The sequence below is a fragment of the Oryzias latipes genome, chromosome 13 (genome assembly GCF_053564925.1).
Source record: "Oryzias latipes strain Hd-rR chromosome 13, Olatipes_Hd-rR_3.1".
Classification (NCBI taxonomy): Eukaryota; Metazoa; Chordata; class Actinopteri; order Beloniformes; family Adrianichthyidae; genus Oryzias; species Oryzias latipes.
Window position 1 is genome coordinate 26396708 of NC_136249.1, and position 25420 is coordinate 26422127.

General features: G+C 41.0%; 2 protein-coding genes across 10 annotated transcripts in view; one reads left to right on the top strand and one right to left on the bottom strand.

Annotated features, from left to right (window-relative positions):
• Positions 1–3964, top strand: part of synrg (synergin, gamma) — a 34716-nt gene extending 30752 nt beyond the window's left edge. For all 8 annotated transcript variants that reach the window (XM_011482383.4, XM_020708163.3, XM_020708164.3 and 5 more), the window contains one exon: positions 2953–3964. In XM_011482383.4, the coding sequence (XP_011480685.1) occupies positions 2953–3084 (132 nt within the window). In that variant the 3' untranslated portion in view covers positions 3085–3964. The remainder of the gene's footprint in view (positions 1–2952) is intronic.
• Positions 3965–10552: 6588 nt separating this feature from the next.
• dusp14 (dual specificity phosphatase 14) lies at positions 10553–19340 on the bottom strand. Of its 2 annotated transcripts, XM_023961785.2 has the most exons (3): positions 19079–19340; positions 12221–12344; positions 10553–11968 (listed from the first exon to the last, which is right to left on the bottom strand). In XM_023961785.2, exon 3 carries the CDS (start codon positions 11865–11867, stop codon positions 11238–11240), a length of 630 nt encoding a protein of 209 aa, XP_023817553.1. In that variant the 5' UTR covers positions 11868–11968; positions 12221–12344; positions 19079–19340; the 3' UTR covers positions 10553–11237. The 2 variants fall into 2 exon arrangements, with proteins under 2 accessions (XP_023817553.1, XP_023817554.1); XM_023961786.2 differs by lacking the exon at positions 12221–12344 and having other exon boundaries at positions 19079–19235.
• Positions 19341–25420: the final 6080 nt, after the last annotated feature.

Below are 25420 nucleotides of genomic sequence, written 5' to 3' on the forward strand. Positions count from 1 at the left end.
TGGTTGTTAATTCTCTCAGTCCTCTAGCTGAAGTAGCACCTCGCTATGACATGGCCTGCATCCCACTGCTCTTTGCACTGGCCTCTTCATATGAATTGAGAACGTTGCGTGAGCTGCTGACAATATCTGGCAAACACATGTCTCATCTTGTAATGCAAAATATTTCTCAGATTTTGGACATGTTGAAGAGCATCTTGGTTGATACATAATCAATATTCTACTTGGTGTCTTCGAAATTTCAATGTAATTGTTCTCTGAGTGTCTCTTAAACTCACATAACAGTTTCATGTTTCATCTTTTCACAGAACCCTTCAAAAACACGTGTGTGTGTGTGAATGTATGTAGCAATTTTTTTATTTATTGGTGAACAAATACCATCAAATACTTGGTTCCATTTTGATCTAGACTTTTGCTCTTTTCTAGAAACGTAAATTCCCATTCCGTTCATCTTTTGATGTATCTTTAAACGTGTTCCCAGTGGTCTTTTAATTATGATCATGCCGTTTTTATCCAAAACCCAAAAACCTGTGTTGTTTCTGCAGTTGTTCATTAAAAATGTGCCTCTGAGTCATTGCCGGGACTGTTGGTGTAGAGCAGTGTTTTTCAACCAGTGTGCCGTGGGAGATGGCCAAGTGTGCCGTGGGAAATTGCCCTCATTAACTGATCTAAAAACATTTCCCATCTCCAGGATTTTAGCTCTCTGTTCATCCAAACATCCTGATAAAACACTGAGGAGTTAGGAATATAAAAGATCGTAAAATACCTTTTCTTTGCGTTTATTTTATTTTATTAAAGACATTTTGATAAGAATGACGTACCGCGATTCAGCTGCACCTTCGGCTGTATTTTGGAAAAGTCCCGTGTTGGGGGGGTTAATCACATGTCATCGGTCTGACCAATCAGAAGTGCTTAAAGTCTTCACTTCCTTGTCCCGATTTAGCTCGTAAAGTCGCTCAGTTCTAACAGAAATACCAGCTAAAGCTCGTCTTTAGCGGTGTAGCTTTCCACAGAATCCGGTATCAGACCGTGGAACAAGTGAACAAAACAATGAAGCTCCGAAAACCGATCTTCGGCCGTTTTATGCACTACATTTCCCATGATGCATTGGGTTGTGAGAGTGACAGCGCAAAAGGAGATCTGTTGTTAAACGTCTTGAAACTAACAAACACACAAACTGTTTTTAAATCTTCTAACTTAACTTTTATTGCATCTTTTAGAAAAAAACAGCTGCAGTTTCCAGCTTTTTCTGTAACAATTATCTCAAAAATGCATGTGAGATTGTGCAGGGGCTGTAGATCAATACAGACTATGAGTTTCTCCTTTTTTTTTTTTTTTTTGGATGCTGGTGTGCCGTGGGATTTTTTTTAAGGTTAAAGTGTGCCGTGGCTCAGAAAAGGTTGAAAAACACTGGTGTAGAGCAATAACCCCTTCCCCTCTTTCCCCTCCCCATTGCAGAGAGCAGGAAGCTTTTGGCCTGCCCAGCATATTTACTATGTCATACCTAAGCTCTTTTTTAAACAGCATTTTTCGTCTGCTTTCACAAAGATTTGTATGAATAACTATTCAGAAATGTAATTTTTAGCTTAATTTATGTCCTCCATCCTCAGATAAATGCCACAAAGGCATGTGAAAAATAAAAACAATTTTAATCAAAGTGAGTCTTCAAAGATCAAATATCAACTCCTCTTGCACTGCACTGGACTGGTTCAAATCTTACCTGGCGGAAAGAACCATGTGTGTCAGTTTAGGTGGTTATGAATCCACCACAGCTCGGGTTTCCTATGGGGTCCCACAAGGGTCGGTTTTGGGACCTCTTCTGTTTTCTTTATATCTGTTACCTTTAGGGTCCATTCTAAGAAAACACGGCATTTCCTTTCATTTATACGCTGACGACAGTCAGATTTATCTGCCGCTTAAAAAGGATAATCTCTCTGTGACGCGGCTCCTGTCATGTCTCCATGACATTAAGGACTGGTTGGCCCTAAGTTTCTTGAGTTTGAATGAAAAGAAAACAGAAGTTGTAATTTTTGGACCGAATGATTTTAGTGGACCATCCCCGATTGATCTGGGCTCTCTGACTGGTTTCTTAAAATCAACTGTTTCTAACTTGGGTGTTAAATTGGAGAGTAATTTTAGGATGGACCAACAGATAAGCTCTGTAGTGAAGTTAAGCTTTTTAAGCCTTAGTCAACTTGCTAAGGTAAAATCTTTTTTAATACCTGCACAATTTGAAACAGTAATCCATGCTTTCATCACGTCCCGGCTGGATTACTGCAACTCTCTTTATCTTGGACTCAGCCAGTCGTCTCTCTTGCGTTTCCAACGTGTTCAAAATGCAGCTGCTCGTCTTATGGTTGGAGCACGCAAGAGAGACCACATCACGCCGATCCTAGCATCGCTTCACTGGCTGCCTGTGCATTTTAGAATTCATTTTAAGATTCTTCTGCTTGTTTTTAAATCTTTACACGGTCTTGCCCCGCTGTACCTCTCTGAGCTTCTCTCTCCCTATTCGCCGGCACGGTGCCTCAGATCAGCTGATCAGATGCTTCTGGAGGTACCGAGGTCCAGATGGAAGCTCAGAGGGGACAGAGCTTTTGCTGTAGCCGCTCCGAAGCTGTGGAATACTTTGCCGCTGGCCATTAGAGAAGCCCCTTCACTGTCCATTTTTAAAACCCGTTTAAAAACCCATTTTTATGCCTTGGCTTTTAGCCCAATATGAGACCACTGTTTTTCTAACTGTTTACTGTTTTCTATAGTTTTATCTCCCTCTGTGTTTCCCCCCCCTTAACATGTTTTAATGTTTTTTACTATTGTGTTCAGCACTTTGTCTCAACTACTGTTGTATGAAAGTGCTTCATAAATAAAGTTGAGTTGAGAGTTGAGTTGCGCATCTCTGCTTTTTTACTTTTTATGCTTTATGCTCTTTAACATTTAACTTTTTGACTCCTACAGGCTTTCAACTCCGAGACGGACAACTTCAAGTTGATGTATGGGGGCCACCAGTACCACGCCAGCTGTGCCAATTTCTGGATCAACTGCGTGGAGCCCAAACCCCCCGGCCTCATCCTGCCTGACCTGCTCTGAGCTGCCACGGCAACGATGCGGGGTCTAATTAGGAGTTTGTCACCTCGCAGTGAAAGCAGAGCGAGGACGTTAAAGTCACTAGATCCGTCTGTATTCCTCTTATTTTCCCTTTCAGTTTTCGACCCTCAGCTGTCGGTCAGACCGCCCGTGTGATGACCCGTTCTCCCTCCACGACCTCATTGTTACACATCCAGACAAACCACTAAGGTCAACAGAGGAGGCCCTTTGAAATCAATCACTACTGCTGCTTGTTTTCCTCTTGATTATGGGTGAAAGATGAGTTAAGACTGCAAAATAATCTTTAAGATATTTTTAATTAGGCGTGCAATACTGTTGAAAACACTGGTAGCAAATTTTATTTTGTTGTTTTAATGTTACTTTGGTTCTTTTTTTATTTTATTGTGAAGGAAACACATTGAAGTGAAACATTGTACTTGAAATACATGCATCTACCAGAAGTTTGGTGGAAGTCGAAGTATCTTATGATTTATGTGTATAAATACACACACTCACCACCATTAAACTGTTCAATGCAGTTTAATGGTGGTGAATAGGAATAAATATTAAAATATGAAATTCAAAGTTTCTGCTGTACTGTAAGACAGCATCACTGTTTTATGTGTGGTATTGAATGAATTCCTCTGAATGTCTTTTGCACTGATGGGAGGAAACCCCAGCACCTATTTGGGGGGTATTTATGTATATTTTAGATACTTTGAGACAAAGGAGTGAATATGTGGCTTACATACAGGGATAAAAGCTAAGAGTTAAAAGTGAAAGAAAAGACTTTTGTGTCCGGAAGAGTTTGGTTTTCTGTGTACCGTGTTGTAACTATAGAAAAATGGAAATGAGACTCCAATAAACATTTGTGCTTTCAGGACATTGTGGTGGTCTTTGGATTTTTGGGGATCACACGTATCTAAACTTAGACAAACATGAGGTTTTAGTGGATTATTTGTTACAGTGATACTACTTAACAAGAAGTCGCTGACTCCTATTTTCTTCTTAAATGATGCCACATTGGCAAATAATGTGTTTTTTTTTTTTTAGATGAGCAGCAGAATTGAGTTTGGGTCATATTCATTAAAATGGTCCAACTTCCCATTTGATTTTAAAATATTTCATAAAAATAATGAAATGACAGTTACACAAAATGAGTCGAAACAAAAAATGTGCCCATAAAGTATACATTTGAAATAGATTTTTAAATTATTTTTGCAGTTTTTTATGTTTTGAGCTACTGGGACCCACAGCTGTGGGCATTGGCCCTTCCAGTGGTCTTTAGGAGTTTGCTGCAATAATTGGCATGTCACAGCTGACTGATCTGGATGGAACAACCAAGTCCAGCTTTGTTTGTAATGACATCTACTCAAGGCTACAGACGATGTCGAGGTCAACATAAAGTCCTCAGCAGAAAGCACACCAAGATGACAACTTCTCTTGTCAGCGTAAATTTGTAGGATTATTTGGCTGACAGCTCTCCCTCCAGACAATCCAGAAAAGACTAGTTTTAGCCAATCTCCAGGCCTGCTGGAAAGCACACTCCACTCTCAAGCTGGGAATCTGAACCTGTAGAAGAACCTGATCAGGGATGAATGAGTGCAAGCGTGGAGTAAATGGTGATGTCATAGTTTGGGACACCGTTTCCCCCATCAGGAAAAACAAGGCATACTGTCATAAAAATAATCATTTTAATTCAGAGAGACATCAGCAATTCCATATCTTCTAAGTACCACAACCTGGCAGAAGAACTGGATGCCACAGTGTGACCAGGCTTTTGACCAGCATGAATGAGGAGGTGTCAGCTGAATATAGTTCTTCCACAGAGGCTTGTTTAATGAATAGATTATTTAATTGCCTTTTTTTCTTTTTTTATATAATGAAATCATCAATTCAAGAATCAATTGCAGAATTGATTGGGATAATTGGTTAATATCACAAAAAGATAACTGTCTTATGCAGTGCTGCTTGTTTTTCTTCGTTTCCTGCATTTCCTTCTTTTGTCTTCTTTTTTTCTGAGTGCTCTTCATTTCTGTCATTTTACCACACAAATGGAAAAACATTCTCTTGCTGGGCTTCGCTGGCGGTCAAACTCAGCCATTTCAGCAGAGATGTCTCGGGGCTCGGGGAATTTTCATTTTCATTCTCCCACTCTTCAGGTGTGTTCTCCAGCACTCGTTTTATCTCGTACCATTCCCTATTTCAATTTGAGAGGAAAATGAATTCCTCTCTTCTCACCGTGAACAGCAAGATTACAGAAAATCACAGGCGCTCATATCAATTACTGAAGAAGACTGTCAGCCTGAATCTCTGCGTTCTGTTTCCCTCATCAGTTGTCTGAAAGGCTGAGCGGAAATAATTGCTTCAGAAGAAATGCGGTTCAACTGATGCCTCTCTTTGGTGTTTCATGGCCGCAGCCCATCATCATATTGGTTCCACCTGCAGAGGCTCCTGTTTGGGATCCATTCTGGCCCTGCTGGTCACGATGTCAGCAAGTTAAAACAGCTTTCTTCATAAGAATAATTCAAGGTGACAGTTGGGAGATCTAAAAAAAAATGTATCAATTTGTCCTTGAGTTGGTAAAATGAGAACCTTTAAAGACATCACAAAACTCAGTTATCTAAAAAAAAGGAGATTCAGTTCTGAAAGTGGGATCATAAGCTGCACCACAGGGAAATTGACTGACAAGCAAAGATTGTTCTGTGCGGTCAAGTAGGACATTCTGCCAGGGCTCCTGGATGAATTTGAATACTTTGGCATTTGTCTGGCAGTTTAGTAAATGTAAATTTAAAGTCCTGATCATTGTAACCCTTGTGCTATCCTAGGCACTTTAACAGTGGGAGTTGGGTCATCTAGACCCACTAAACAGTGCACTGAAGCTTTTTTCTTCAATGATTTGTGATCTTCACTGGTGTCCATGGATTACATGAAATCTTTCCACCTTTATCCACCTTTGACATGGTAGGGAGAACACGTATATGTAAGGGTGGGGTCATCTAAGATAGCACAAGGGTTTAGTAAATTTAAACAGTTTGTTTTTGTGCTGAATGTAGAAAATAGACTGTTAAAAATTCTGATTTTGTGGTTTAATTACAGAAAGTAACAAAAATGAAGTGATAAAGTCTTGTCAAGCAGATCAAATGCATTTCATTCCTACGTTTAGAAAATGATTGCAAATATCGAAAGGTATTCATGCAGTTTTTTGTCCTGGCAGAAATACAGCTGTAAAACGGTACTAATGTTGGCTTCTGATCAAAAGCAGCAGAAGTGACAGCACCTCATAGCCCCGTTAAAAGTGTGGCTGCACACATGACGGCTTTTCTCAGTTCAGTGCAACCTGAATACAGCTCATGCTCACAGTCCTGCAGCTCCGTGTCTCCACCATCAATCAGGTCAGACAACTGAGGCTTCAAAGACAGCAGACAGATGAGTCACTGTTACGCCGCGGAGGCGACACACTCCATCAGCAGCCCGCTGAGGAACAATGACTTGTTTCATGACAAACACAACTTCTCTGCTGCAGTAACTGTGGGCCTCAGCCAACTGTGAGGCTGTTTTCTTTTTATTTTTCCTTCCATCATTCTGACTTATGGATTCTTTATGCATGCACCCTCTGTTTTGCATTTTCATAACCACCAAAGAAAGAAACAGGATCTAAATATGCCTCGTGGGGCCGTTATCAAGGCCTCCAGATGCTTCTTGCAGTTGTGTAGTCAGCCATTTTCCATGTGGCAATTGTTCAGAGTGAGAAACACACACTTGGAATTAAACCAACATTCACAACACGTGTTGCAGTGTCGCTAAATCCAATTGTCAAAATGGGAAAATAACAACATGACATTAATTAAGGCTGGAAATCTTGTTTTTCTTTAAATGGAATGTCAGTGTTTATAAATGATTTGGAAGCGTAGCTGAAGTTCATGCTGATCACTGAAGGTCATTAATGGTTGAAACCCAAAAAAGAGCTGCAAATCAACAATGCCCTGAAGCTTTCAAAGCACATATTTATGTCTGAGATTCCCACACATTCATGATTGTTCCATAGGTCAGAGATTAAGACCTTTGACCCCTGAAAAAAATTATTTCTCAACATCTGTCAGGCTCTGTAAGGATTTTACATAAAGTCTAATTTTACAGATTCTCTCACATTTGTAGAAAATGTTTCCCTTTAAGAGGGAAGGAGACATGGCTGCCTCTCCCAGCATGACATTGACATTCACCTTTCCATCCAATCAGTCTTTCAAGATAACAGCAACACTTCTAAAGTTGGTTTAAAAAGAATCAACAGAAGATTCAATTACAATAAAAAGAAAAACACTTTTTTCTTGGAATAAACATAGAAATATAGAATTGTGTTTTCATTTCATCCCGCATGACCAAAAACCAAACATGCCCGATTTAGGTTTGTGGCTCTTTACCATCAACTGCATTCTATTGATTTGTTGTCTTAGTCTCACAAACTTCTTTGATGCAGTTTGTTCTGCATGACCTTCTCTGCTGGAGCCTGGTCTGCTCCGATGCTCAGAAAGATGCAAATGACTATTTGCTGCTTTACTGGCAGATGATGATACACTGCTGCTGCTGCTGCTGCTGCTGCTGCTGGGGACTTTAGGGGTAAACTATGCTCCAGTAACCACCTGCATGTACTCACATTAACACGGCATGGAAACAGGGCAGAAAAAAAAAACACATTTCGGTGTTTGTTTTCTTTTGCAGCAAATTTCTTAAAGGCACCACTTTGAGTGTCACTGCAACACTGAATTTGTTTGTGTAGAGAATAGAGTTGTTTGTGGCGGCTACCACTCCAAAAGTCCCTTAGAGGTGTGGGCACAAGATGAATAGTACTCATCAATTTCTGCCTGCTGGTCTGTAAGCACAGCAAATGATAATGAATGACAGAATGTGTCTTTGACACATGAACAGATGTCTGAGGGAAGAATGGCTTTGCAGACCTAAAAAAACCTTTGAATGAAGAGATGCTGCAGCATTTCAATGTGCCAGAATTTCCTTTGCCTGTAATTTAAAAGAAAAACTAGCAGACGCATTATGTTTTGTCATTAAAATAAGATCACGGATTTCCAATGTTAAAAATATCTTGAAACATTAAAGCTTTAAAAATCCTATAATAATAGAACAGTGAATTGATTGTTACATTCAGGTAAAAGGCCTATAGCTTTATACTGATTTTAGCGATATTTTTTTCTCTGCAGCATATCTACAAAAGGTTTTCTGACATTGAATCCTTGTGACAAGGTAAGAAGCACATTTCACCTAACTTCAGTGCGATGCAGATTTGGTGCTTTGCATGAAAATCTCCTCTCTGTCAGTCAAAATCTGAGGAAATTTCTCATTCTGTGTCAAGCACAGAAATGAGATTTATGGAGAATAAAAATAATGCTGTTTAATACTTTGCTGAGCTGGGGGGGGGGGGGGGGGGGAGTCAAAGACATCTGCTGTGTAATCCAGTGTTCTCAAGGAAGAAAGGCAATCGCACAACCTGCATCTTGCCGTACATTCACCTGCTTTTTTTGGTGTTCCTGCTCTCCCAAGCATGAACTTTCCTGGTTTTATTGTGGAATGATCAGTGGTGCCCCTCGTCTTGTCACATTCTTCTCTCACTGTCCGTCACCCTTTGCCATGGCTCTGCTTAGTCATTTCATGCCTTATTCTGCTGTGTTATGTTCTGATGTGTCCTTGTTTTGTCATTTAACTTCTGCTTAATCCTGTTGTGCTTTTGCTTAGTCACATTCTGCTATTGTTTAGTCATTTTGTGCTTTTGCTTTGTCATGTCATTTTTTCTGCTTGGTTATCTTATGTTTATTTTTAGTCATGTCACATTTATGCTACAGTACAACATGCTTACTCATGTTACACTCTGGCTTGGTCATGTGGCACTTTTACTTTTGCATAGTTACCCTTTTTGTTTATCATCCTCTTGGTGCTTTTGCTTAGTCATGTTACACTTTGGTTTGGTTATGTTATGGATGATTTTGCTAAGTCAAATGACAGTTCAGCTTGAATATGCAGTACTTTTGCTTTGTCATGTTAAGGCTTGGCTTGGTCATGTTGTGGGATGTTTCTGCTTAGTCGTGTCTTGCATTGTGTTGGGTCTTGTCGCTCTTTTATGTAGTTTTAAATGTTCTGTCGTAAGTGTCAATATCCGTTTAATTCGAAAATCACCTTAGTTTTGTCCAGTCTTTCTGTGTTTGGACCCCTAACGATTGCACATTGAACTGCATACCTAAAATTGCAGAAAAAAAGAAAAAAAAATCACAGAGAAGTGCATACATATAAATAAAATTTTGAGAACAAGGGTTATTGTGGTAATGTGACAGGCTGAAGCTACTTTCATCTGGGGAAAGTTTCTCCAGAGGAAATCTCACGTCTTTTGTTGCGGTCTGAATGCAGTGACTAATCTTGTCTTTTTGAACTTGAAAATTGTCTTTTGACAAATCATCGTATTCTTCAGTTTAACCTGAACAATTTTTATGGAAATTGCCAAGAAAGGGAAAGACTAGAAAATGGCAGAAATACCTTTTTGCTTCACTCACTGACACATCAGTGGCTTTTGGAGATCTTTCTTCCATTATCAGGGAGATTGGTATTGATGAACCAAATTGATCTTACCTGTAGATCAAAATTAATCGAGTTAAGATTGTACTCATGAATTAAGGGGCACAATTTCTGTTTAATGAAGGGAGCCGGTTTAGCTCGTGCTGGTTTGCGGCGCCTTCCGTCCGTGAAACCAGGATTCGACTCCGGGCTGCTCCCTGTTCCCTTCTCTACCTCTGTGCCGGTCCCAAGCCCGGTTTGAGAAGGTTGCGTCAGGAAGGGCATCCGGCATAAAACATTGCCAAGTTTACCATGCGACTTGTTCGCTGTGGCGACCCCTGATGGGAGAAGCCGAAGGAGGAAGAATTTCTGTTTAATGACCATTTCAACTTCTTCTTAACAAGCCTATCTGCCAGTGTTTGCACTACTTTGCTATCAGCTCTTTATTTTATTAGTCTTAGTTTTGAAAGCTAGAACTTATTTTAAAAAAATTCAATTGTTCAAATGTAGAATAATAACATAAAAATATCTTGCATATACCTTTTGTGTTACTGTATTCTTTAAGAAAACGGTTTTTATATTGATGTTAATGATGTGCTTATTTATCTTATGTTCATTTATATTTTTCCTTCCATTTCTAAGTATGCTTTTTTTAATTGCATTTTTGTATATTTTTAAAGCTCATATTTTAAAGATGCGCCCACTTTTAAACAGATTGCCACCCATTCTCCCCTCTAAATCAGCAGCTGTTCACCAAACAACATAGAAATATTCACCACATATGGAATCTTCAGAAGAAAACCAAACCCCAGATGGACCTGGTTTAGCACACAAATGTTCATTTTGTGGTCTGGACCTTAGTTTGACCCGGTCTAAATGCAAATTTAGGGCAAAGAGAATGGGACAAAAAGCAGCCTTCATAGAGCTACCACTTCTCTGAAGCAGCAGATATAGTCTTTAATACATGATCAAAAAGCACTACAGCAACATACTGTGGTCACAGGACAGAGCAGTCAACCCTGTGCTACACAGGAGCTTTCGCTCAACTTTGCTGGCATTTTTCACAATTTCACCTTAAAATAAAGGTAAATGCAACATCTTAAATCTTCACTTAAAGTGGACTCTTATCTTTTCCCTTCAATTTTTCCGTTTAATATTTTTCTGCTAACTTTTCTGTAATGCTACTGTAAATCGAGAGCAGGCTGCTGCTCCTCACACTGAATAGAACTGCGACACGATACTAGCACGGGACACCACGCCAGGAAACGGACATCAATGTCAGAGCTGCAGAATCACAACAAACACCTTCATGGAGTCATCGCCTCCACTGGCGCGCCAAAGACAGACCGACAGACAGAAAGCCCCGTCTTCACACTTTAGATTTTTTTTTCTTTAGTTCGCCATCGTTTGGTCATATCTGGTCCACAGGATTCTGTTTCTGAAGTTGCTTTACTCCTACTCAAACAATAAACAGAGGCACTGGGTGTTTGGTTAAACTCCACTGATCCAAACACACTAGTGTTTAGTTAGTAAGTCTCACACATGTACAGCTACACCACTCGTTTCTCCTCACTGTGACTTTGGGCGGTTTGCTCAGGCTCTCACAGGCCCCAGTATGGAGCCAGGCTCCTGCGGTCTCTGTCGTAAACGTCCGGTATGACCCCATATGGCGTCTGGACCATCTTGACAGAGTTTCTGCCGAACAGCTTCCTCTCGTACTCTATGAGCTGGCGCCAGAAACCGCCGTTGGGCCTGATGACGGGCCGGCGGGCCTTAACCCAGGCGTGGGCCTCAGCCAGAGACACGCGGTGGTACTTCATGAGGTACGCCAGGCACAGCGAAGCGGAGCGGCTCACTCCCGCCGCACAATGCACTAGCACCGCCCCTCGTTTGCGTCCAACGCTGTGGATCTTATCGGCCACGCTGTCGAAGTACAAGGAGATGGGCGAGTGCGGCATGTCTGCCAGCGGGACCTTCACATACTCCATGTGAGGCCAGTTAAAGTTAGGAAGCTCAATGGTGGCGTTGACCACACAGGTGATGCCTTTGGACAGCAGCAGGCTGCGGTTGGATGCAACGTTTCCTCTGCTGAGGAAGAGGTTGGGAGTGATCTGAGCGATCCCTCCCAGGAGGTTGCCATTCTCCTGGAGAAGCCTGGGGACTGTTGCGGGCACCACAGAACTCCGGTGGTGGTGGTGGTGGTGGAAGAAACCGTGGCTGCGGGAACCCATCGATGAATCAAACGCTCTTCAAGGAAGTAAAAAATGTCCAAACAAGAGGATTCTCAGGAATTTAAAACCATCGTAGTGGAGCGAGACCAGTCAGGCAGCTCCTGAAAGACAAAAACAGACTTCAGTGTCTTTCCAAATCAAACATCTTTCTATCTTAGTGTAGGCAGACAAACAAACGCTTCAATGAGGAAGATCAGAGCAGTTTGCAAACAAAAAAATCCTTTGTTTTCATGGCTCCAGTGCCAAGATGTAATCCACATTTACAACAGAAAAAAAAACCTAGACAAAAAAAAACCTTCAGGTCTATTTTAAACAAACCACTCTGATGCTTGAATCCAATGCAGCCACATCACCTGTCGGTACGGCGCTCTCAGGCATCGTGTGCTTCTGTTACAGGTCTGTCTGCCGTAGGTGTTGACAAAATTCAGGTTGACTGGCCTCAGTTAACCCTCCGTCTGACATGTGGGTGCAGTCTCCCTGCAGGCAAACGCACATCTCATCTCATGTTCAGCCATCCACAGCTCCACATACAGATTACATCTCGTCTCTTGAGCTGCTAGTGCTGCTGCCGGGAACATCATTCATTGGTCTGCACTAAACTGCACGGGGCAAATAATGACTTAAATCTAAAAAAAAAAAAAAAAAAAACTGTTTTCATTCAGGTGGACAGTTTGGTAGATTCCAACATGCAATTTAAAAATATAGCTACAATTGGTTATTAAAGGTACAAAATTGACAAATACTGACTTTCTTGCCCCACTGTGTGTTAACACAATGCCAAGCAGTTATCGCAGACCACAACTTTCTACACATCAGTGTAAAAAGGTTTGTAAAAATTACTTATAAATTACTCTAAGTTTTCTTTTTCTTGTGGGCAGAGGCACCAACTTCCAGCACTAATAAAATTTAAGGTATTCCTTATCTTCACTGCTCTGGTTAAGCATATTTTCTGCATGTTTTTTCTTACACATTTTTCCATAAATTTCATCATGTTAAGCCTATTTTTCACCACGTGTTCAAAAACACGATTTCTCCTAATTAAAATAAAAAGATTTCTAAAGAAAAGTTCTGCATGTGACAGTAAGAAAGATACTTCACATGCAGAGAAACAAAGACAGCTGCCATTCTTCCCAGGTATAAACCAGTTTCCCTTCAGGGTCAAGAAATTCCCCAGAAAATACAAAACACGGTGGTGCAGTGGTTGGCGCTCTCACCTTAAAGCAACAAGGCCCTGCTTTAAGTCCCAGCTGGGGGACCCCAAACACAACCACAAATTAACCTTTCTTTGAAATTAGCATGTTGCATACATTGGGTTTTCTCCAGCTTCTTCTTAGACACCATCTAAATTGTTACTTAAGTGTCCCTATAAGTGTGTATGGGTGTGCGATTGTGTCAGACTGGTGACCTGGGTGTATCCCGTCACCAGAGCCCATCCATTTAGAAGATGGATGAATACCAAAAAATTCATGGATATAAAATTGTCCATATCTGACACACTTGTACGTTGGCCTGGAGGGCAGATTAAAGTGAGTTTGTTCGGCTGACCTAACTCCCACGCAAAAAGTACATCTCTGTATTTTGGTATAAAACAACAAATTGCTTCCCTGTGAAATTAGGCTTTAAGAAACATTCCCAATCCGTTCTGTTAGGTTTACATTAACCCTTGTGCTATCCTAGGCACTTTAACATTGGGAGTTGGGTCATCTAGAACCCACAAGACAGTGCACTGAAGCTTTTTTTTCAATGATTTGAGATCTGCACTGGTGTCCATGGATTACATGAAATCTTTCCACCTTTATCCACCTTTGTCATGGTAGGGAGAACACGTCACTGTAAGGGTGGGGTCACAAGGGATAAGGTGGGGTCACAGGTGACTATAAACATTTGTTCGAGATGAACAAATGTTTATAGTCACCTGAAAAAGAAAAAAATGTTCTTGCTGATCCTATTTTTTTCCACATTTTTCTATAGCTTTAATCAAGTTGGCTTGTCAGGTGCCTCAATAAATGTATGTGGTCTCACGTGGAACATTTGAAGTGTTTGATTGACAGATCACAGACCAACATGGACAACCACTGCATACTGACTATTTCTGGTTCTAGCATGGTGGCGTTCATATCATGAAAAAAATAACGACTAAATTGACTTAATTTAACTGGAGCCAGAAGTAAGTCAATTTCTATGGTCGATGTCACACTCACTCACTCCAGTTCTCTTAGACAGTTATTGGCATTACCACAGGGTCAGAGTCCGGCTTGTTCATTTATTCAATGTTTTCTCTAATTTCTGAAAAACACGACCACAGAAACAAAAAAAAAAAAACCTTTGTGTCAGTTCAACGTTAACCAGGAAGTTACTGGTACATCATCAAAAAGCTGTAAAAGCTGTTATGTGAGTTGAAAGTAAATTTAAGTGAAGATGGGAGGAGAATATTTTACCACGACCAACATCCAAGCCATGGTCATATGTGTCCATGTAGATGCACATATTTTTTCCCACCTTAGTAAAAACACAGTTTTTTAATAGTGATATTTGGCAAATTTTATAATCAAAGCAAGTTATTTTTTGTTGTTTTTACACACAACTGCACATATTTTAATAATAAGTGTCTCTTGCTGTTAACAGCAGATGAACAGAGCCAACACACCAGACATACTGCAGCTGCCCATGTTGTGCATCACCCACACCTTGACTCTTATTCTTTTATGATTAGTTAGTTAACAAAACCCTGGTCGACCTTTAAAACCCTCACGGAAAGACTTCATTCTCCACCTCAGATAAAAGTTTAGTTTCAAGGATGCCAGCCTACTGTTTTAAATAGATTTATAGCTTGGAGCTTGCACCAAAATAGAAGTCACTGCAGAGCAGACTGTATCACCCCGAGGGTTGTAACTGCTTCACTTCAACGTCACCCTTGAACTATGAAAAAAAGCATAATTTCCAATCGATCACAGCTGTGCCATCTCAGCATGGTCTGCTTCCTGATGCTGGAGAAAAGGGAGGATTTCCGGATGAAGTCCCTCCCTGTTTACTGCCAGCTGTCAATAACCGCTCTCACAGCTGTCATGGAGGTGCTGGCATTGCAGCTGTTTCCCCTTTTCTTAGTATCGCCTTCAGTAATAAAAGGACGAAAATAGCATTTACCACCAATATCTACAGTACCTGCATGTTCTCTGGAAATGACTTAATCTAATTTTAAAACAATTTTGTCAGTCAAAGCTAATTATACATTTTCTGAATCAAATATTAGAAATGTGCTGCAGTTTTAAGATTAGACTAAATAAACTTTATACACAAATGCAAGGTCAAGGATTTATACACTTAAAACCTGGGCTGCTTAATCCAGGTCTTTAAAATCAACTCCATTGCTTGTTTTTCCTTTATTCATTCAATTTTCTGTTCTGGTTGACTGAATACATCTATGTAACTAAAGAAATAGACAGTGCAGACAATAAGAATAGTCAAGGAAGGTGGTTTATCTCACGTTACACATTGAAGTCTTTTAGACAAATAGTTCTCTGTCCATTGCTTTGGGCACCTCCACCATGAGACAGTTGGGTCTGCACCAGTTTTATTCTCCTCAAATAGTCCATTTTTTGTTTGGGCAGTTGTAAAAGCTCACCTGAACTCTGGTACTAAACTAAAAAGTTAGCCTGAATTTGGCTAAAAGTGAGGATCAAGGGTTCACTTGCAAGCGAACTCTGGTGTGGTTCACTACAATATGAATGCAGACTGACCATCCAGTAGACTGAGTGAATATATGAGAGTGTGTTTTTCAGGCAGAAAGCAAGAACAATCCACAATGTAAACTTAAAAAGACAAATCCTGATAAAATCTAAATATGTCTTGTCTATTAACATGGTGTAGTGAGAAAATGAAGGTTTTTCGTCTAAATATGACGTTTTTCATCTTTGCACTTTTTTTCCACCCCAGTCAAAGTTTGTTATAGCCAATACAGCTGTTTAGTCCACCCTTGAAAGGGCAGTGTGAATGCTGACCAAACCAAATAGAAAGGGGGACATTGCACATTAAATGTTCAGCTATGTTTTATTCTCTTTTTATTGTTATTATTGGGTTATTTGATATATTTGAACACTTTTTACCTATATATCTTTTTAATGTGTGTTTTAATCTACAGTGTGAGAGATCTGATGGGTGTATGGACCTATAGACTCCCATGTAATTTCCCTAGAGATCTATAAAGCATCCATCTATCCATCCATCTATTTAAATAAAAGTGTGACTTTTGTCATTATCCAATAAAGACCAAAATATGTTGATTTGAAACAATTCTTTAAAAAAATGCCTCAGTAAATGGAGGCAATGGATTCAAATCAGAAATATTTAACTGTAGTTTAAACTGTAGTTTACTATGACACACTAAAGGTTAAGAAATATTTACATTTTCATCCTTAAACTGTTATCTCACAACATTAAATATCAAAACATACCTTTTTTTCATGTTCTGTAAACACAACACTGATTCCCATCTTTTTCTGCTCAACCCTAATCTCTGTATTTCTCAGGTTAGACCACAATGACCTTGCTAAAGTGATGAATTGCTTGAACTGTAAAGAGTTTCTGGATGACATAGTTGGTGCATTAATTCTCATATCTAGCAAAAAAGATGAAAGCTGTGCAGCAGGAACCACCGTCCAATCAACAATACAGATCTAGCACATCGATGAGGTGAGGATAAGAGAACCCAAAATTTTGCCGACTGGCCCCTTCCAAAGTGCTGATGTATGGTTCCATGGCGCTGAGCAATGCTGATCTGCTCCATCCACATGGTTATTTATACCCCAGGCTGGGCACGAGGGAGGCAGCACAGAGCACAGGAGGGAGCATTATGCACAAGCTGTCACCCAAGCAAAATCTGTTACTGTAGGTTAGAGACACTGAAGCTCACTGCCAATCAAATTAACACCAACAACACCATCAGACCATCAAAATGATCAGACCCAAAGCCAGAGTTCTGGGTCACTTTGCATTTATTCCAGTTAAGTATTCGATGTATTCAAACAGTCGCTCAGTCATCTGGCTCTGTCAACAGGTGGACCCAGATCACAGATCTCCTGATGCTGCTCCCACGCCGGTAAGATTCCTCCGGGGTCCATTTCCCCCTCCATTAACAAAAAGTGGAAATGTGACCCACCTGCTGGAAAACGAATGCAGCAGCACTGATGGAAACCTCCCTTTCACGAGATCAGACCGTAGCCTGGTCTTTTTCTAAATTACACTGTGGGGTAAGATGACTGAAAACAGACAAATACCAGCAGGGAAAGCCAGTATTTTTTACGTGCTGCTCAGAAAAAGATGAGCTAGGGTTGGGCGATGTCCCCTAATTTGGCCGTTGACGATGTTTGCTGTCAACCATCGGGATGGACAATGACATCGTGGGGGGGGGGGGGGGGGGGGGTATTTTTTACATTTTTCGTTCTTATATAACTGCTATTCGTTTTTTTGCTTTTTTCATTTTATTTCCCAACTAATGACTAATCCGCGATGATCCAGTATAAACTGAGGGAAGTGACTTTAACAAAAAAAAAGTAACAAACAAAATAGAAAAGAAGTAGTCCGCTCCCGCACTTCACTAGTGAAGTGGACCGGCGGAGCGCAGACTTACAGCTTTGTGTTTGAGGGGAAGGGGGGGGGGGGGGTGCTTTGTTACATGAGCGCTATGATTGATGAGATTTAAGACTGCGATCCGTCCCGCAGCTCTAGGGGTACATGCAACCGAACTCAGAACCGGGTCTAAAAGTGTGTGTCACAGCACAGCTCGGATCGTCAGCACACACACAGCAGTTTGAGCTTCAAAGCAGAAATGTCACTCAGTCCTTAGAAAACATTCAAACAATCACGCGGATTTGTGTTTCCAGTCGTGTCCCGACTAAATAAAGGCTGATGTTATTCTTACATGTTTACGTGCAGCCAGCAAGCAGCACCACCCAAAGCTAATGTTGTTAGCCCGTGTTAGCATACTGCTAATCCTGGCTTCGTTCAGAAAAAGCACTGACCGTACTGACCACACGGATTAAAATTCAAATGATGAGCGAACAGGTGTTTCATAATAACCGTAACATTATTAAAAGCACGTTTAGAAGATCATCTCGTATTTTACCGAGCTGACATGTCAATGTATATAGCCGCTCGGCGCTGTTTAACATTGTTTTGTATTGAATTGTTACATTCAATAAAGTTTGAAAAAAAAAAGCCGCTGGCGGAATTTATATCCTTCCGGTTTTCAAACCCTACTGCGCATGTGCGAATGATTTATTCCGACGTAAAGTGTGACCTTAGTGAACGTTTTTATATTCTGAAAACATTTTTCTCGGCCCATCTACACGGTTGGATTCTAATCCGACCATTGATCCCATCAAGATATTTTGCACATGTAACCGCGGCTTATGGTGTCGACGCGCAACGTGGCGGGGGCGTGGCATCACGATGGTGGTCTCTCCATCTGGATGTCAGTCACCCATCACGATGGACGATGATATCGTCCATCGGCACAACCCTAAGATGAGCATCCACTCAGAGGGAGAACTGGGCATGAGACGGGTGTGAGCAGTGAAGAGGATTTACAAACCCCTTAATTAAAGATAAAAGTAATATATATATATATATATATATATATATATATATATATATATATATATATATATATATATATATATATATATATAAAATGTAAGCTTCTTTAGACAGAGTTCAGGAAAACAAAGTCTCACACATTTCCTTTTGCAATTCAACCAAAGTCACTCTAAAAGTCAACTTTAAACTCATTAAAGCGATCAAAGCAGCACAGACCTGACCTTTGACCTTTAACTTTCAGGGAATTTGATGTTAAAAATCTCATTTTCCAATTGGTAAAAATACATGTATTTTTGGCATGAAAATAGTGCCATTTGCATCTTTTTATCCACCATTTGAACAGGAAAACTTATAATAAAAGCCCCAATCTGGCTTTGAAATGCTCTAGATTTTGGTGTAAAAATGTATTTTAACTGTTTTGAGGAAACACGCGGCTAACTTTGTTCGGTTGCGCGTGAATAAGGAGCGCTCTTGGCGCACGCAACCCTCCTCCTTCCTCCTCTTCACTGAACTTTAAGCTTCAATCAAAGGTGCAGCATCGTTTTTTTTTTCTTCTGCGGCTCCCCGGGAGGTCAGCGTGGTGCTGAAACTGCCTACCTCTGCTGAACTCCACTCACCAGTCAGAGCCGGCTCGGCTCCTGTCACGCATCCACGGGCAGTCCGATCACACACGCGGCCGAAAGGACGGCGAGCAGCCGGGCGGAAACGAGCGACCCTCGGCGTGCATCATGAGAGAGTCTGGGGGAGAATCCGCACATCCGCCTGGACCGACGCTGCTGGCTGAGCTGCGTGAGGTATGAGGGGTGATCAGTGCCCCGCAGAGGAAGAGGAGGGAGGAGGAGGGAGGAGGAGGAGCATCTGTGCTCACCAACAGGATTCCAGGCTTTTCTATTGGAAGGTGTGTTTGAGCCTGTTTCACAGCTAAGAGGTTAAGCGAGTCATGGATTTTGCAAACATTTCCGAAGCATTGACGTGGTCTTTGAATGCACCACCAACACCTGACAGGCAAGAGACATTTTTAGAGAATCACAATAAACAGAAACAATTCAATAAAGTCATAAAAACCTAAAATTACGACATTGTGACAAGAACAAATAAACAAAATATTAACCAAAAACAAAATAATGTAATAATAATGTAAAAAGTTAGATAGCAATTATTAAAAATAACTTAAGCTTGTTTGCTACAGAGGATGAGTATCACAAAACAACTCCACGTTAACACATTTTGAATGAATAGTGACATTTAAATATTTACAAGAAAAGATTTTGGTGTTAAATTGTTGTATAATCTACTTTAGCATTAAATCTCATGAAAATATACAAAGTAACTTCCTTTAGGTAATCTCATTTAAGCTTTAATACAAATAAACAATAATATAATTCTGCATGGAGTTTTTAAGAAGTTGACAGGTTTAAGCATTTAGTTTTGTGTGTTTTTTTTCTCTCCACCAATTTCACAGTTTGTTCCCTTAAATCAAACCTTGTGATTTAACCCTTGTGCTATCTTAGATGACCCCACCCTTACATTGACGTGTTCTCCCTACTATGACAAAGGTGGAAAGATTTCATGTAATCCATGGACACCAGTGAGGTTCACAAATCATTGAAGAAAAAAGGTTCAGCGCACTGTCTAGTGGGTTTAGATGACCCAACTCCCAACATTAAAGTGCCTAGGATAGCACAAGGGTTAAGCTTAATGTTGGATAAGTTAAACTTTGTTACCTGGATAATTGGGTACTTGTACTTTCATTGAAACTTGGCTAAACATTGACTGAGCCTGTAGCTGCAATGTGATTTGTAACTTGAAGACCATGGTCCATTTATGTCTTCTAATTTTGACTTTAGTACTGAATGACTGTCCTTAAAACAAAAAAATGACATATTTCATCATTTTCGGGCCTTCAGAAACTTGACTCAATATTTAATGATTGATTTTGTAAAATGTCAAGTTGATTTTTTTTCCCCAAATTAAACTTTTCTGCTCAGCTAAACTAGTTTTAATGAAGGCTCAAGGGCAGCATCTTAGATCTGGAAGCACAAGCGGAGACATCATTTGCATCATTTATGAACATCCCACACCAAACTCCCAAAATGTTTAGTCATATGAAATATGTGTGATTGCGTTGCAGGTTCAAATCCCATCAAATCTGCTGAACCACCTGGAATTCTTTGACCCACAGCAGCCCAGACAATGTGCTTCTGCTTGTGCAAGCCGCTCTTTTGCACACATTATCAATTTTAATGTATCAGGGAGCTGCAGAGAAAACAAACTCTTCTTTGGGTTTTCTTTTTATACCCAGTCTGATGAAATGTTTTCTGTCTCAGACCTTCAGAATTGCATTTGTATCTGGAGGGCTGTCTGTGCATCCTTTGGAGAATGTATCCATGATTAGACAAGTCAATTATCATTCAAAGGGCTCCTGGGGGAGATATTACACTAACCATAAACCTGTGGATCAGCCTCAGTCACTCCTAATTACCCCCTGAGTTTAAGAGCTAAAAAAAGGAAGGATGAATTGAGTAAATGTGGTGGTTAACAGGTGGAAAATGGGCATTAGAAACCTGTGTGAGGCATACATCTGCAATCCTGCACGAATGCAACCTTTTCAGATGGAAGATAGATCGAAGTTTGGCCCCATGAGGAAAGTGTGGCACAAAATGCCCGACTGAATTTTCCATTAGAACGGAGGAAAGGAAAGTAGATGGATGGAGGGGCAGAGACATCCATGCTGAAATGTCAGATGAGTCAGAGGCATTCTGGGAAGACGCTCCCGTGTAATACTTCACAACGGTCTGCCATGGTGGCTAAACATTTACATTGACACCACCATTCTAATAACAAGCAGCTGCAGGTTGAACAAGCAGGAGCTGACACTGATTAACCTGGACCGCCTGTGACAGCAGCCAGCTGATGGGCTCCACAGAGCGGAGGCACTTTGACCTCAAACCCTGTGTACTTACAGACTACGAACTGCTCCTTTAACAGTACTGCTAATGTAAACGCATATTTAATTAATCAGGGAAAAAACTGGGGGCTGACAACATTTTCCCCACCCCGATGAGTTTGTAACCTGAGCTCATCAAAAGATCAGTTTCATCGGCTAATAAGAAAGATTACCCCGAGAAAGCAAAGCTCTCGCCAGCCCGCCTGTAACGCTAGAAATGTTTATTTCTGTCTGCAGCTTGTGCGTAAGCCGAAGGGTGGTAAGATGAGGAGAACGGAACGGTTTTGTGGTCAGCAGAGGTGGAGATGCAGAAGAAAGTGTGTGGATGGTGGTGGTGGAGGGGGTCTAAATAAAGTCCCTGCTGATCCCACAGGCGACACCATTGCTCCAGATGTGACAGCTGGAAATAGCAATGGAGGGGACGGGCTGGGCAAAGGGTCTCAACGTCCCTGCAGAAGGCGACATTGAAGCCATGTCATCTTTGCATCTTTGAGGTCTGCGGTCGACTCGCTGCCTTCACAAGTGTCAGGAAAGTGGGCACATGGAGGAGGGGGGGGGGGGGGGGGCAGCAGGCTTCCCTGCTGAGGTTAGTCACGACTCCTCTGCCAGCAGATGAGCTCCAGCAACAGGGTGAGAGTGTGCGCACATGTGCGTGCACAGGCTGCTCACGAGATGCCCCTCCTTTTCTCCTCTCTTCAGACACCAGTGTGCCACAGACCTGGTTGCCAAGGCAACCTATTGTGTTGATAGGTCCACCTCACATAATCCCCAGCTCGCTATAACAGCCAGATGAGTGTGTATGTGTGGAACAAATGTAGGTTAGAGTCTGGCACAGCACAGGTGTGTTCTGCTCCCTCTGTTGATTTGGAATAGATCCCTGTGTGTGTATTTGTATGTCCTATAAAGTGTCTCGCAGCAACACACCGAAGCCCAGGGCAGACATCTTTCTCCCTTCTTCCTTGAATAACAGCGATGTTAAAAATCGATGAGACACCCGGAAAGGAGAAGCTCTAAAAACAAATTCATCGATATCTTTCTGCTCACTTTTCAGAAGACGCCAGCCTCCTTTTTTTCTCTCTTCTTAAATTGCAGAAAGATCTTGGATTATGAACTCAGTGTGTCTCCGTTTAGACCACATCAAATCTATAATTATCAGGCATCTGATTTCCCAAAGTCCAGAAAAACATTAACCTTATGCTGCACAATCTTTTGATTTTCAATTTGATAAAAAATTTATAAACTCTTTCAGAATTAAGGTCTTATTGAAAGTCCAATCCACGAGTAAAGATTGTCCAAAGGTATTCTAGCAATAATAATCCATCTTTGAGTGAACAGAGATTTGAACGGTGTCTTTAAGCAGAATTGTGTTAGGCTGAATCTCCCTTTTAAGTCAGTAATTAGATCCTTTTCCCTCTGAAGGAAGTCAGCATTTGTTCACCTTTCTGAGGAGTCAGGCCGTCTTTTCAGGCAGTCTGCCTGCGTAGGTGGCTTCAGAAGAGCTACATTTCTGCACACACTCAGTGCGCTGACATTGACATCTGCTCCATCTGCTGCCCTCCTGCCTCTCCAAAACAGAAGAGGAGGCTTCTGACAGAAGTGAGGGCAATCCGCTTTAGCAAGAAGAACCTGTTGGGTGCTGTAGTTCTAAAAAAGGCTGTTTTCATTTATTTATTCATCTGAGACATTTTTTACTATTTTAGAAAAATTTTTTTGGACATTTTGCATTTTTTGCCAAAATGTTTGAAGAGTTTTAAGGTAACACATCTCTCAGTTACCACTCACATACAGATAGAGCAAAAAATGGTGTGCAAGTAAGGCTGTTGTTCAAAAATATATTAATTTTACTGTAAAAAAATAACTGACACAGTGACTTCTTGACAACAATGTCTGAGATTTACTAATTCAGTTGTCCTCGATAGAAAATTAAGCATAATGTCAACATTCTTTTGAATCAGACTGTGCACAGGTTTAATTTTTGTGTAAAGTTTTTAAAATTGGAGTCAAAAAAATGTTGTTGTTTGAATCCAGCCTCTAGTGGGCATTTGAGGAACTGCCGCATTTGGTACATCCTGGTTGGCATGGAATCTATTTAAACCTGATTAAAGCATTTCTGCACTGATGTGTGAAAGCCTGTGAGATTCAACATAAACCTGAGGAACTTGCTAGAGGTTTTAATGCAGCTAAACGGAGGCACTTCAGGTCACAAACACTCTATCTGAAGTTGCAGCAATGCAATTTCATGTATTATCTTTCACTCAGACACTTCCAACTGCGAAATGTTCATACATTCTGTTAAGCACGTTTTTTAGGGTTTATAGGGTGGTTTACTGAAACGCTGATGATGTGGGTGTCCATGTAAAAAAAATGCGAATAACACTGCGTGATATGAGACTATCCCATCTTTCAAGTCTAGTTTTGAAAGATTACTTATCCAGATTGTGAAGGTGTCAATTTTACAGACATTTTTCCTTTAATACTATAATTCCTTTAATAAAGTTTTGAACTTGTACAATAAATTCCAGTTGAAACTCTTTTTCATTTTTTTTTTTTTTTGATCTCCAGCTTGAATCAGGAGAGAATCAGGATCAAGCTGCAGATGATCCTATTAAGCAGTCGCTGCTCACTTTTGTGGCTCAGAAGATCTTCATGTGTGCAAAAGTGAAGATTTCCCCCTTGTTGCTTCTGGTTTTTTCTGAACATTGATCAGGAAACTGTCTAAACCCCTTCTCCTGCACATCTGTTCCGTTGTGATTCCTGCCTCTCAGCTCAGACAGCTTCCACCACCGCCTCATTCTTATCAACAAAGGCTGAAACTGTCACCATAATCTGGCTGTGAGCGAAGGTCGATGTGGCTGCTCCTCTCCGCTCTGATGAGCTTGCTGGAGGCCTGCAGCTTCTTGCCTGACCTGCTGCTTTTGTCACCGCTTTCCCACGTCACACCACAGAGAAAAAAAACACCAAGCACTTCGAAGGTCTGTGTCACAGAGAAACAACGCTCTGCTCAGCAGAAATCATGAAAAATCTCGAACTACAAAATCACACAGCACTAGTCCTTTGATGCAGAACTTTATATTTTTCTTTTAATCAGGTCAAAACTCTGAGGCAGAACATTTTTACACAAAATTCTTGCATTTCTAGCCTCAGATTTTGGTAGCATTAAACTCCACAAACAATAATGTTTCTTGGGGATCAACCTTTTATTTAGCAGATTAATAATAAATCATTTATGTTGGCTGTAACATGCTTTATGTGGGTTTTTTGGGCATGCAGGATCACTAGAAACACAATCCACAACTCTTTTTTTATGTTGTATTTACTGTTGAGGGAGATAAAAGGCCTATCTGACATTACGTTTAGTCAGATGTTCCCACTAGAGTCTCATAATTCGTTTGGGCGAGCCAAGTCTGTCCAGCCTCTTCCTTCGCCGGCCTTTTCAACTCACCGCCAGGTGGGGATTGAAAGGTCTGCCCCCTCCCTTCACCTGATTGTCCAAGACACATCCAATTGACAGATGACACATTTACATATTTGTTCATTGACTTCCAGCCTCGGGTGGCTGGAACAGAACTCCAAACATAAAGCACCACTTGGGTTCAGATCAGGGAGCCTCTTTCTTCTGACCACACTCTTCCAGGTTTCCCATAGATCAAAAGTCTCCAGCCAGCATCACCTGCTAAGACTCCTCCTATAGACTCCAAGGTGGCTGCATATGCTGTACTGCTGTTTGGCCCACAAGCAGAAATCCTGCAGCACCTTTGAGTCAAGGACCCAGTGGTGCAGCGGCCCTCTCCTTCACCAGGCTGAACCTCGACAAGACGGCTGAGCTGAGAGGCTCTGAGCAAACCCAATGGAAGCCGACCACCGCTCACCCAGGGCAACTTAATCCTTGTGCTATCTTAAGGGGTCCAGATGACCCCACCCTTAGATTGACGTGTTCTCCCTACCATGACAAAGGTGGATAAAGGTGAAGAGGATTTCATGTAATCCATGGACACCAGTGAAGATCACATCA

What these genes read in the sequence shown, in the direction of transcription:
- dusp14 (XM_023961785.2), bottom strand. Translation starts at nt 11,867, where the DNA reads ATGGGTTCCCGCAGCCACGGTTTCTTCCACCACCACCACCACCACCGG.